The sequence below is a fragment of the Heptranchias perlo genome, chromosome 31 (genome assembly GCF_035084215.1).
Source record: "Heptranchias perlo isolate sHepPer1 chromosome 31, sHepPer1.hap1, whole genome shotgun sequence".
NCBI lineage: Eukaryota > Metazoa > Chordata > Chondrichthyes > Hexanchiformes > Hexanchidae > Heptranchias > Heptranchias perlo.
In genome coordinates this window covers 25,665,650-25,680,091 of record NC_090355.1, presented here as the reverse complement: position 1 = coordinate 25,680,091, position 14,442 = coordinate 25,665,650, and the positions used below count along the sequence as shown (strand labels likewise).

Below are 14,442 nucleotides of genomic sequence, written 5' to 3'. Positions count from 1 at the left end.
AAATTTGCAGATTCACTTTGGGAAGCCACAAGGATGGGTGATGTGGAAATTGGAAATGCCATGCTGGTATGGTGTGGAGCCCTCTAAAGAGGCATGGGGTTAAGACATTTTTTAAAAAACTAAAATAAGTAAAAGAAGCCCCCAGTGTTGAATTATAGAGAGCATAAAGATTTACGGCACTGAAGGAGGCCATTCGGCCCATCGTGTTTGTGCTGGCCGAAAAAGAGCTATCCAGCCTAATCCCACTTTCCAGCTCTTGGTCCATAGCTTTCCAGAGTAGATAGGGAGAAACTGTTTCCAGTAGCAGGAGGGTCAGTAACCAGAGGACACAGATTTAAGATAATTGGCAAAAGAACCAGAGGCGAGATGAGGAGAATTTTTTTTTACGCAGCGAGTTGTTATGAACTGGAATGCACTGCCTGACAGGGTGGGGGAAGCAGATTCAGTAGTAACTTTCAAAAAGGAGCTGGGTACAGGAGCTGTCGGAGAGATCAGTGTGGGTGCAGGAGCTGTCGGAGAGATCAGTGTGGGTGCAGGAGCTGTCGGAGAGATCATAAAAACACAAGAAATAGTAGCAGGAGTAGGCCATACGGCCCCTCGAGCCTGCTCCGCCATTCAATCAGATCATGGCTGATCTTCAACCTCAACTCCACTTTCCTGCCCAATCCCGATATCCCTTGATTCCCCTAGAGTCCAAAAATCTATCTATCTCAGCATTGAATATACTCAATGTAACAGCATCCAACTGCTCTCTGGGGTAGAGAATTCCAAAGATTCACAACCCTCTGAGTGAAGAAATGCCTCCTCATCTCAGCCTTAAATGGCCGACCCCTTATCCTGCGATTATGCCCCCTACTTCTGGACTCTCCAGCCAGGGGAAACAACCTCTCAGCCTCTACCCTGTCAAGCCCCCTCAGAATTTTATGTTTCAATGAGATCACCTCTCATTCTTCTGAACTCCAGAGAATATTGGCCCATTCTATTCAACCTCTCCTCATAGGACAACCCTCTCATCCCAGGAATCAATCTGGTGAATCTTTGTTGCACCGCCTCTAAGGCAAGTATATCCTTCCTTAGATGAGGAAACCTGGTGAAAAAGGGACAGCTGAGTCTAGGCTGGGAGTGCTTGATGTTGATACTTTGTGCAACCAGTCCCATTCTTGTACTGGTTTATGTTAGCAGTTTGTCCATCTCATCATAACTGGGAGCTTCATACCTCTGCCATAGCTGTTTATAGTGTAATGTTTCCTCTATCATTATTCCTAATTGCACAATGTAAGTATAAATTACATTTCTGATTGGTGGGGTAACTTTGAATATTCAACTAATCACATAATCAGTAAAACATCTGATTAGAGAAATAATTGGTTAACATAGTCCTAATGTGTATCATCTGGCTTATGTCCTCTACTTCACATTCAGAGTGCATTGTTCTAGTGCAACCAAATTTACTGGAGAGAGGAGAAAAGAAGTTAAAAGGAATTCTGAGTTGGAGCCTCTGGGGGGAATTTTATCTTCATTTTACCACAGTGATTGATGTGAGGATATGGATTTAAAGGGATTAACGTAGATTCCAGCAAATATCATCTCTGTCATGTGAATAACTTTAAAATAAGAAAATCTTACTGTGAGAGTCTCAAATAAAATGCCAACCAGGACCATCTCTCTGACTTGCAGTCGCTAACCTTCACCTTGTTCTATGTGTTTTTTAGATTCATTCTCAGGATGTGGGCGTCTCTGGCAAGGCCGGCATTTATTGCCCATCCCTAGTTAGACCTATTGCTAGAACACTCCTCTTCCGAATAATGCACCACAAAAAAATGAAGGGAATGCCTCACTGAGCAGCTGCAATGCGGTCTACCTCCCTCCTTCACCATAGCCTGAGTTTAAATTGCTGATGTTGAGGTCATTTTCACAATTAAAAGCTTGTGATGAAAATGGAGATCGTCCACTTCATGTGGCTTCATCCATAACCCACTTGCAGCTTCTGGGCTTATTTGAAGGAATGATCTTCATGAATTTAACTTGATCTTCAGTGGAGGAGACTCAGTGGTGCTGGACCACATACGCTTGGGTCCATGCCTGTCACTCGGCAAGCGGCTGATGTGGGAACGTGTGGGCTCAAAGCTGGGTGCTTCCCGAAAATGGGAGGGAGAGGAAAATTTGCAGGTTAGTCACCCGGGCTGCTGTGGTGGACATTGATAGAGAGACATTGCTCCAGCCTGGGAACAGGTCTCCAACCTGCCCTCGCAGCCAGAAAAAAGGTTTGTGGCATTGGGGGAACGTGGGGAAGAAAGGTAAATTACTACAGAAGAAAAGCTTCATTTTGAGTGAAACGTGTGTTCATTAGCTGTGGGTTTTACTTCTACCATATGTTCAGTCCACCCCCTTTAACCCTTCCTATTCCGTATTTGGCATCCTTTTCACTCTTGTAAAGGTATCCTTGAGGTTCTTCTGTGTGAGCAGCACTTCAGGTTATCCTAATTTTTACATTGATCTAACCACAAACACTCAGGGACTTTTTACCTTGAATGAACGTAGTGTTATGATGTGTGTTGGAGACTAGAACCCAAACCAAAGGGAATTTTGGATGATGCTGACAACAGAGCTTTAACGCAATTATCTTTTGTGTTAAAGGTTTATCTGTGGTAAAGAAATTAAAAAGAAAAAATGTATTTTTCGTCTTCGAACTCGAGTACCCCCGGTTCCTCCGAATATTATTTTGCCGGATAATATTGGTCAGTTGACAGATAATGCTTCTAACGAAATCAAGAGGAGAGGAAAAAACATGTTAGTGCTTGCGCCTAAGTATGGGTATGTACTGAGCATGTTTACAGACTGACTGCACCATAGCTATCCAATGAATACTTTAGATCAGTGATAAATAAGGGGAAAATAAAGTGTTTGCGGTAAACTGTTACAAATATGACTGTCAGCACCTGGTGAGACAGACTCAGTTGTTTGTTGTAGCCAGTCTAGATCTGTACCTGATTTTTTTTGACAGTTCCGTTTAGTCTTTACTTGCCTTTGACTCCTGTTTGTTGTGTCACAGTCCCCTGCCAGAAGTGCTTCAACCTCGCAGACAGAGACTTCCATTGAAATGGAGGCAGAAGAGCAGGAAATCAAAATGGTTTCTGCAGGATGCTGTTCCAAAGGTTCGTTAAACTCCCCCCAGTTCTAGCTGTGAATTATAAACCCAGATTTAAATTAAGAAAGCCAGATATTGTAACCAGACAAAAAACATTTTTCTGCTCTAAAATCAGCCTAATAACTCCTCTTGGGAGCTAACGACTCAGTGCTGGAACGCTGGTAGTGCCAATGATCTGGAATATGTAACAATCCTTTGGTTACCTAGAAATGTAAAGGCTGATGTCTAGGCCTTGGAGAAGGTGCAGGGAAGATTTACCAGAATTAGACCAGGGATGAGGACCTTCTCTAATCTCTCCACATAACTGAAGTTGGGATTGTTCTCCTTAGAGCAGAGAAGGTTAAGGGGAGAATTAATAGAATAGTTAAAATTTTGTGGGGTTTTGGTAAAGTAAATATGGAGAAATGGGTTTCCACTGGCAGGTGGGTCGGTAACCAGAGGACACGTTAAAGATAATTGGCAAAAGAACCAGAGGAGAGGTGAGGAGAAATGTTTTTACACAGCAAGTTATGATCGGGATATGCATGCCTGAAAGGGCGGTGGAAGCAGACTCGATATTAACTTTCAAAAGGGAATTGTGTATATATACTTGAAAAGGAGAAATTTGCAGGGCTATGGGGAAAGAGCAGGGGTGTGGGACTAATTGAATAGCTTTTTCAACGAGCCAGCACAGGCACGATGGGCTGAATGGCCTCCTCCTGTGCTGTAAGAATCTATGATTGTTACCCTTCAAATTTGGTGCATACACTGGCTCTTCATTGGACTCGCTGGAATATTTACCGAAGCCCCTAGATGCCTATTGCAAATATGACACTGAGCGGCAGCATGTTGCTCAGAGACGGTTTCCTGTGCGTCACGATGTGCTGATGAAAGACCAGGATTCCTGAGAGTTAATTGTTACACTGACATTGGTCTGACAGCATGATTGCAGTAACATTTTTTTTACCGTAAAAAAATAAATGGCAGGGCTCTTCTGGAACTTGTTTCACAGTATGAACTTGGTCAAAAATTGGACAAAATCCCAAACCCATATTCTCCAAATGATAAACATCTATTCATCCAGTGATTTAATGATGAGAAATAAATATTCCAGTTTGATGTTCTGCAGTTTCTTTGACATCCTGCATTTGTTGAGAGGCGAGGTCAATGGTTCTGCCCTGATGGCTTTTCCCACTTGAGCTTGTGTAACAATTGCGAGCTTGGTTCCATTGTTAGCACGCTTGCCTCTGAGTCAGTAGGTTATGCATTTGCCAGGATTTAAGATCATAGTGAGGGAGAATGGAATTGAAGGACATACTGATAGGGTTAGATGAAGAGGGGTGAGAGGAGGCTTGTGTGGAGCATAAACAGTAGCATGGACTAGTTGGACCAAATGGCCTGTTTATATGCTGTGTACATTCTGTGTAACTTACTTGAAATGCTGAGGGAGTGTTGTATTGCCTAAGGTATCCTTTGAATGAGATGTTATACTGAGGTCCCATCTGCATGTTAAGGTGGACATTAAAGATCCCAAGGCATTTGAAGAAGATTAAGGAGTTCTTCCACTGTCCTAGCCAAAATTCCTCCCTCGCCCAACTCACCAAAAACTGGCCATTCATCTCATTGTTATTTGTAGGATCTTTTTGGCAAAAAATGGTGGCTGCATTTGCCGACATAACGACAGCCACTGCACTTGCAAAGTAATCCATTGTGCAAAACACTCAGATATTTCAGTGATATGGTGCTTTATAAGTGAAAGTATTAATATAATAATTTGCAAGTAACATTCTAATTATCGTTCATAATTTCATTTTTCCAATGATAGAGTGACTTCTCAACAGCTGAGAGTACGAGCTACCATTTGGCAAACATATTTGACTTTACTGTGGATGACATTCAGAGTTTGAAAAGGTGAGTGAGTTCCCACCTTAAAGACTTGTGTGTTAGAACAGGCCTATGGTGTGTCAGAACAGAGTCAACATTCTCCGAGGACAGTATTGCAAAGCTGCACCCAGGCCTGCAGCAATGCATTGCCAAAGCCAAACGAAACAATAGACGAGAGAAGCCTGGCAATAACTTTCTTTCAGATTTTCCCTCTTGCTCTGTGGGAAGGATTATTGCCTCTGCTCAGCCCCTCCCCGCAACATCAAACTGGAGGTTGCAAAAACATGCTGCAAGGAACAGTTGTGGAGTTCCAGCATAGCTGGCCTCTGATCTGCCTCAACATCCCATGTCGTATACAAAATCCTCTGGCGTAGTGATTATTTCTTCTCCCTGAAGATTTTAATTTTGTCTTTTCTTCACCTGGTTTTAGTGATCACTCTGAGCGAACCTTTAGCTCCGACCTAGATTCGACAGATGGAGCAAGTACATCTGGTTCTGCTTCAACAAGCTTGTCTTGCGATTCTCGGTAAGACCAAAGTTATGCTTCAAAATCATTTATGCAAACATTTGTGTATCAATCTGCAAATGAATGTTTGTTTGGTGTCTAATTACAAGAAGCGTTGTTCTGACCCACAGAAAGCAGGCAGTGAGAATAATGACTGAAAGATGGCACATTGCATTACAGAGAGGTTGTTTTTACAATTCTGCACAACAGTATCTTGACTTTCCTTGTTCTGTTTTGTTTTCTTGCTCACCAGAAAGAGTGTGGGGAGCCGTAAAAGGAAGGCACCGGTTGAGTATTCACTGAACGGCAAAAGCAATCAGAAGGAAAGCATCTACACACACACAGCTAATGGAGTGGATCAGACGGAACAATCCATGGATAATAATTACATTAACGGCCACACCTTCGATAGTATGAGTGATGATGAAACCTCCCTATCCCACCTTAAATCCTCGATCACTAATTATTTTGGTGCTGCAGGACGACTGGCGTGTGGCGAAAAATTCCAGGTCCTTGCTCGGAGGGTGACCCTGGACGGGAACGTGCAGTATCTGGTAGAATGGGAAGGTGCCACTCCATACTGAATCACAACTGGGAACTGCATCTAGTCCTGTTAGCGACCAAAGGGTCAAGGTGAAAAGGAACCTGGGCTGGGCAGGGCTCTAAAGTAACTCTGTAGTTGTTTTAAAAAAAAAATGAAAGTAAACTACAGTGGAGCCTTCTTATTTACCAGAAACAAACATTTAATCTAAGATTTGAGATCTCCTTAGGTACTTGCTGTACAAATGTAATTTTTAAAAAATTGGTGCGGAACAGGCTTTCTGCTGCTAGTGATAGCTAATGTATGTAGTAAATACCCCATTGAAGAGCATTTTCAGAAGGTTCTAGATATCCAGTGGCGATGAATGGGTACTGCACTAGCTTTATCCAGCTATGCAGATGACTTGACATCATCTCTCAAAGCACCAACAATGGAATGGTCCACTTCTATTTTGGATTATGAGTTGATTTGTAGCCATGAAAAGCTTATTTAAATCACGATTTAAAGGGGTTTTTATGTTGTGGGAAGGAAAACAAGGAAGTTTAATTGCATGTGATTGTCGAGCAAGGTCGAAATGTAAAAGTTGATTGTTAGTGTGATTTGTCATTTTACAGATTTAAACTTTAATGTTTGACATTGCAGTGAATGAAAATAGTGATGTACATTGAGAATGTTTCATCCTAAAGTGGGATTAGGCCTTCGCAAAGTTGATCTTAAGTGGGCTCCACTGTATCTGCTGCACACTTAACACTTTTTTTTTAAATGTTTTTTTTTATCCATACACAGCTCTGCTTTAGACTTCAGAATTATGCTAGCTCATTCTGTAGCCAGTTGCTATGTAACTGATCAAACTACAGCTAGCTTTTGAAAGACTTTGTATTTTTTCACCGGCTTCTGCTGCTTGAATCCTCCTATCAGCCAGCTTTGCTAAAAGTTTTATTTTTGGCAAAAAAAAAACCTTGTTTATCAGATAGAAGTATCTCTGTCTGGCAAGTGCAAAGCTAGCTTCAGCAGATCACCTGATGCGTAGTTGAGTCGTTGCTGCTCCAGGTTACCCTGTCCCGTGGGTACCTACATGTTCCTTGTTGGGACTGGAATTTCCACAATGGAGAATATATAGAACCCTGCTTGAGAGAATGTGAATTGACAAATTTTTACGCTGCTGCTTTTGCTCTGTGGGTCTGCTTTATTTGCGCAGATTTCACACAAGTTGCAATTTTTTACTCTTTTGAGAACTGGCTTGACATTCCTGTGCCAACATCAAAAAATATAACTGGGCTGGAACTTTTTTTCTTTTTACTTCCAAGATGATGACCGTGACGTCGTGTGCTGGTCGCACTGCATTAGATTTCTTTTTTCTCTTCCGCTCCTCCTTTGGTTGCTGTAAACAGGGATTTTTTTTTTCACTTTACTGTTTCTTGGAAGATTTCATGTTGTTTCTGTTCTCTATAGGGCATTTTGGGATTTGGCAGAAATCCATCTCTCACACCTTTTTATCTACTGTCCTGTACCTCCACTGTTAGCCTAAAGGAGAGCAGAGGCACAACACAATACATAGAATTTTTTCAATTTTAAAAGCAATGCACACCGATTTTTAAAAAAAAAAATCCAGGGGAGAAATTTTAATCTAACCCGTCAGTCGGGAAACTGACAGGACAGCCAGCCATCCTCCCTTGTCCAAGTGGCCATTCATCCCGTGCCTTAACAGTGAGTGCCAGCATCCTATTCTATCACAGGTGATCCCAGTCCTGTCCTCAGCCAGTGTCCACACAAGTGCACTTTCCAGCAGGAATCACTGGATAGCGATCAGGAGCAAGAATCTTGTTTGATTTCTTTTAATTTTGCCCCCTAGCCTGCCCATGGGATTCCAAGACCAAATGTAGTGTTCCTCATTGCCAACTCTGGCTGGGATCAGCACAGAGCAAGGATCAAACCTGGGAATTCCCTGGTGTACCCGGGTCAGTTCCACACTATCTATGCACTTGCTAACTGAGCAATCTTAAGAGCTGTAACACTGCTTTATAATTCACTTTTGCAGATAGTTGTAGGAAAGAAAAGAGGTGTGCACTTTGAAAGCTGCAGAATTCTGTTTGTTCTCAAAGGGTTAAGCTTTAATGTATCTGTATCTGTATGTGCCAACCTGGTGTTGCAAATGGAATGCTAAGGGACACTGGATGCTTTAGTTGCTATTGATAATCAAAATGTATGATTATATTGTCACAGTTAAGTGTTATTAGAGCTGTCATGGTCCAGTAGCAGTTTAAAAGTGAAAATGGTTGTATGAACTCTTTTTTTAAATGCGTTTCAAGAAAACATTCAACAACAAAACCAGTCTGTAATAACCGTATGAAAGATATTAGTGAATTGTCATCTCTCAATGAGTACCAACGGTATTTTTATTGTGAGAAATGTAGATCTTTCTCTGATTTATCCTCTGTGGGATTGAAATTGACAGCCAAGATTATTCATTTAAATCATGTTTTCAGGAAAACTGGAGACTTGATTGAATTGGATCAAAATAAGCTGTTCTTGAAAATATCCTGCTTAATGGAGACAGATTACCTTTTTATGTCGACGGTGGCAAAAAAAAGCACAATATTCCGAACAGCATTTTCATGTGTGCAATATGGAGATTAATTTAATTGTGATTTTATACTCCATAAAATAGGCCCCGCAGCCAAAGACTTCGTACTTTTGTGGTTTTATTTTTCTATTGACAAAAGGTGTTGTTATAAAAGTGCCAGTAAATTGTGAGGAAACAAAGGGGGGAGGAATTTGTCTCGGGCAGTAGCACAAAACAGGCAATAGCAAATCGGCAGCCTGTTTTACACTCTGCCCAATTCTCTCTTATTAAGTGGGGTGCGGTGTAAAACGGGCTGCTGATTCGCTGTGGCCTGTTTTGTGATACCGCCCAAAGTGTCTAATGGACATGAAAGGATTATCTATCTGATTAAAGTGACCAGTAGGAACTTTTACCTTAGAACTCACAGACATCATGGGGCAGAAATTGGACCTTGATGTGCCCTTTTTACGGGCGTAAAGCGGGTGCAACAAGGGCCAATTTTGGGGGTCAATGTCCTGCACCCCCAAGGACACCTGAAAGACAAGCGCTCCAATGTTGTGATGGCCTTTTTTTTTCAGGCGTCCCTGGTGGCCGCTTAAAATAAGCATTAGCCCCCTTACATATGTAAATGAGGGTTTTAAGCCCCTTTGCAGAAATTGGATTGCCAGCTCCGTCTGCTCAGGATTCTTCAGCTGCTGCTGCAGCCTAAGCAGCGGCTGCCAACAAAAGGTAATTTTTTCCAAAAACGTTGCTGTGGAACCAGGAGGAGCAGGTGCACCATCACCCCCCTCCAAGCTGCTCCACCCCCCGGGACTTACCTTAGGACCGCTGCTAGCAGGGCAAGCAGCCCGACATTTATCTATTTAAAATGGGTGAGCTGCCTGTGGAGGTGCTGGCAGCTCTCCCAAATAATGTAAGTGAGGCCCAAAGCAAAGTCTCTGGCCTCCCGGTTTAGACGTGCGCTGATGGCGCTCCACTGGTTATGTACTCGAAAATGGGTTATAACCAATTTAGAACCCCATGTACTGTACATTCTGAGCACAATAACTTTTCAAATTAGCTGCCTAGCATGACAATCCAAAAATTACAATTGTTTAAATTTCACCAGTAATGTATTCTCTTCAGGGATGGGCAATAAATGCTGGCCTTGCCAGCGACGCCCACATCCCATGAATGAATATTAAAAAAAAAACTTGCTTCAAGATCCCTCAGACTTTTTATTTGGTTTGATTTCACAAGGACAGTGATATTCTTCCCCCACCCCACCCAGCCTCTCTTCATTCTGCTTTCGTCCTTCCCTTGGTAGAGCAGGCAGTGACGTGGTTCGCATCTTTGCTGGTGCCGTTATACCCATGTGCTGGGTGCAACACAAGCAAGATCTGAGCCAATCTACAGCCTACTTGTTTCTTCCCTCCCATCCTGCCTCTAGCCATTGAAATAAAACCCACCAAACACACAGCAATTCGCTCACCAAGTTATGTGTGTATCAGCTGTGGTGAAATAATCAAAGCTTTTCTGTTCACAGGTTCTGTAAGTTTAAGGTAATTCAGTTTTATAGTGATGATGTCACTTGACTGATGCTCGGTCCTGGCTTAGAAAACAGGTGGAAGTTTCCGTTAGAGTGGATAGAAAATGCTCAGTCGATTTTATGAAGTTCTTTTTAATGCTCTTTGCTTTAGTAGTCTTTGTGAAAATGTTTTAAAGTTGCAAATAACTATTATTTCAGAAACCATTAGCACTAAAACATTTTGCTGAGTAGGCAATGTGTAAAGACTTACTGTACTTTGATGAGTTTGCTTAACATTTGGAAAATCAACATTTCACATCCCATATGGTTTATTTTATCATTACAGTGTGCCAGTTATTGTACAGTGGTCTGATGAGTTCATAACCAGACTTGGACAATTGTTCTGATTTTCAAAGTTGACCACAGAAGCCCTTTGGTAGAGTATAACTGATGGGAGTACTGGGGGTGTACTGTAACTTATGAATTACCACTTAGTACTGTACCAAATCTCCAGCCATGTAATGTATCTTACATTCAGTACTCCATCCCCCCTCCCAAAGCGTTTGATCGATTTTGACATTAGAAAAACCTGAAATGACAATCCTCGTACAAATGTTTCCTGCACAACATGATTTGCATAACCATTAGAGGTTTACAGTATTACTATAACATTGTACATTTGTAAGCAAGCACATATGTAATTACCCTTATCTTGTAACGAACATTTATTCTTCATTATGCAGTTCAGTATTCTTTTCTGTATTATTCAGCTATGCAAACCAATTGCCAATAAATTCTTGGATTAAGTTGCTATTGTCACGTTTCTGTATTTTTGACCACATTTCCACAGAGAGGATTTGGAAAAGCTTACTGGGTTTTTAAAAGCAGTATGTATTCTCATGAGTTTTTTTTAAAAAGCGCCATTTCGATGAAAGATGGTATGCTAAAGAGAAGTTATTTTCCCCAGACACTAAATAATAAGCGATGCATTAGCTTGTCTGGGTATTTAGAAAGACACTCCTCACCATTGTGTTGGAAAACCCTTTGATCTTTGTCAGTCTGAGAGGGAGTGAGTAGACTTTTTGACAGAGAAAGAAGCTTTTTTTAAAAAAAAGAACTGACCACAGACATCAAAAATGGCAGTCAAGCAGCTAAGTGTGGTGACAAGTTGGAAAGACAGGAGACTACAGGGAGGGGAGCCTCTAAATTTGGGCTAGAGGGCACAATAATGAGTAAGACAGTACACCAATAATGGAAGGTGTGGCATACCCTTTACATTGTATTGTTATGCGAATATAAGTTGCACCAATTGAGGTGAGGCACGCTGATCATAACACTTGCAATGTACATTTTCACCATACTGTGGAGTAAAGGCACTTAATTCGAAACCGAGCCTCATCTCATTCAGTCTGTCTTCGGAGAGATTGAAGAAACGCACTTGCGAAAGACATGGCGATTCGGTCCAGATCATGAGGTTTCACTGTTATACCCCCTGGGTCCCACTGTCGTACAAGTAGATGTAGGGCTGTCTGAGTCAAGGCCCATAAAAGTAAGATGCTCAGGCTGCTTACAGGAGAAACTGATGTCAATGAACCTGAAAAGGTATCGACGATTGACCCAAATTCACAACAGTTATGTTTATTTAATTTAACAAATAAAAGAAAATCATTGACTGTTAAGAATGAACAGGATCATAAGACAGCCATTGTGCTCTTATTGTGCGCTAACATGGTGGGATATTTTTAGAATATAATGTCCAGGGTACTGAACTTTTGGTACACAAACATGGCTTTTTGATTGTTCTGCTTTTATGATGATAACATCATATATTATTGTGCATCTGACATCATATACTGAGTGTCGGTGAGATCACAAGACAGTACAAATGAGGGATGTCATCCTACCTCATCCATTGAGAAAACCCTGCAGTCTTCTCAACACAGCAGCCAACTGTCTGTTAAATGACTGAGTTTCCCCCCCCCCCCCCCCCCCGGCACTAACCTACCTGAAAGTCCATTCGAAATGATATCACTCTTTAGAAGAAGAACTCCCTGACATTGGTCTAAAATTTTCCTTTCACTACTTTGAACTTGTGCCTCCTTAAACAGTTTCCATACCTTCATAGTGCTTCAGATTTCCTTATTCTACACCATTTCATATGTTGAGGTCCCCTCTCAGATTAAAGAGCCCATGCCGCTACAGTATTTTGTCCCCTCAAAGCTCTGGCTTAGGGATCAGCATATGAAAATGACTGACAAGTATTAGATTAAAAGAAGAGGCTTACAATGTTGCCGAAAAGAGTAGTAAGCTTGAGGATTGGGAGGGTTTTAGAAATCAGCAAAGGATGACCAAGAAATTGGTAAAGAGGGAGAAAATAGAATATGAGAGTAATAGCAAGAAATATAAAAACAGTTTAGAGACAGGAGAAATTATAATGGGGAATAAAAAAAATGGTAGATGTTAGAATATTTTGAATTTGACTTCACAGTAGAAGTCACACAAAACAGACCAGAAATAATGGGGAATCAAGGGTCTAAAGAGAACATAAGAAATAAGAACAGGAATGGGCTATACGGCCCCTCGAGCCTGCTCCGCCATTCAATAAGTTCCTGGCTAATCTTCGGCCTCAACTCCACTTTCCCGCCCAAACCCCATATTCCTTGATTCCTTTAGAGTCCAAAAATATGACAGGGAAGAACTTAAAGTAATTAATATTAGTAAAGAAAAAGTACTGGAGAAATTAATGGGACTAAAAGCTGACAAATCCCCTGGACCTGATGGCCCACGTCCTAAGGTTTTAAAAGAGATGGCTGCAGAGATGCTGGATATATTGGTTTTGATCTTCCAGAATTCCCTAGATTCTAGAACGGTCTCCGTGGATTGGAAGGTACCAAATGTAACCCCGGTATTCAAGAAGAGGGAGAGAGAAAACAGGGAACTATAGGTCAGTTAGCCTGACATCAGTAGTAGGGAAAATGCTAGAATCTATTATTAAGGACATGGTAAACAGGGCACTTAGAAAATCATAATATGATTAGGCAGAGTCAACATGGTTTTATGAAAGGGAAATCGTGTTTGACAAATCTATTAGAGTTTTTGAGGGTGTAACTAGCAGGGTAGATAATGGGGAACCAGTGGATGTAGTATATTTGGATTTTCAAAAGGCATTTGATAAGGTGCCACAAGGTTGTTACACAAGATTAGGGCTTATGGGATTAGGGGTAATATGTTAGCATTGGTTGACAGACAGAAAACAGAGTAGGAATAAACGAGTCATTTTCAGGTTGGCAGGTTGTAACTAGTGGGGTGCAGCGATTTACAATCTAAATCAATGACTTAGATGAGGGGACCAAGTGTATTGCATCCAAGTTTACTGACGATACAAAGCTAGGTGGGAAAGTAAGCTGTGACGAGGACACAAAGAGGCTGCAAAGGGATATAGACAGGTTAAGTGAGCGGGTGAGAAGGTGGCAGATGGAGTACAATGTGGGGAAATGTGAAATGATTCACTTTGGTAGGAAGAATAGAAAAGCAGAATGTTTTTTAAATGGTGAGAGATTAATAAATGTTGGTATTCGGAGGGATTTGGGTGTCCTTGTACACAAATCACAGAAAGTTAACATGTAGGTACAGCAAGTAATTAGGAAAGCAAATGGTATGGTAGGCTTTATTGCAAGGGGGTTGGAGAATAAGAGTAAGGAAGCCTTGCTGCAATTATATAGGGCTTTGGTGAGACCACACCTGGAGTACTGTGTACAGTTTTGGTCTCCTTACCTAAGGAAGGATATACTTGCCTTGGAGGGGGTGCAAAGACGGTTCACTAGACTGATTCATGGGTTGAGAGGATAGTCCTATGAGGAGAGATTGAGTAGAATGGGCTTATATTCTCTGGAGTTTAGAAGAATGACAGGTGATCTTATTGAAACGTATAAATTCTTAGAGGACTTGACAAGTTAGACGCTGAGAGGTTGTTTCCCCTGGCTGGAGAGTCCAGAACTAGGGGGCATAATCTCAGGATAAGGGGTCAGCCATTTAGTTCTAAGATAAGGAAAAATTTCTTCACTCAGAGGGTTGTGAATCTTTGGAATTCTCTACCCCAGAGGGCTGTGGATGCTCAGTCGTTGAGTATATTCAAAACTGAGATTGATAGATTTTTGGACACTAAGGGAATGATGGGATATGGGGATCAGGCGGGAAAGTAAGTTGAGGTGGAAGATCAGCCATGATCTGCTAAAATGGCGGAGCAGGCTCGAGGGGCCGTGTGGCCTACTCCTGCTCCTATTTCTTACGTTCTTAAAAGACCTACTGGTCCATT

The 14,442-nt window shown here is 41.6% G+C and overlaps 1 protein-coding gene across 1 annotated transcript in view; it reads left to right on the top strand.

Moving 5' to 3' along the window:
* Positions 1-10,921, top strand: part of phf19 (PHD finger protein 19) — a 33,892-nt gene extending 22,971 nt beyond the window's left edge. The window contains exons 11-15 of the mRNA XM_067969759.1: positions 2,638-2,814; positions 3,053-3,155; positions 4,953-5,038; positions 5,442-5,537; positions 5,770-10,921. Coding sequence (XP_067825860.1) covers positions 2,638-2,814; positions 3,053-3,155; positions 4,953-5,038; positions 5,442-5,537; positions 5,770-6,100 — 793 coding nt within the window. The 3' untranslated portion in view covers positions 6,101-10,921. The remainder of the gene's footprint in view (positions 1-2,637; positions 2,815-3,052; positions 3,156-4,952; positions 5,039-5,441; positions 5,538-5,769) is intronic.
* The last annotated feature ends 3,521 nt before the right edge of the window (positions 10,922-14,442 follow it).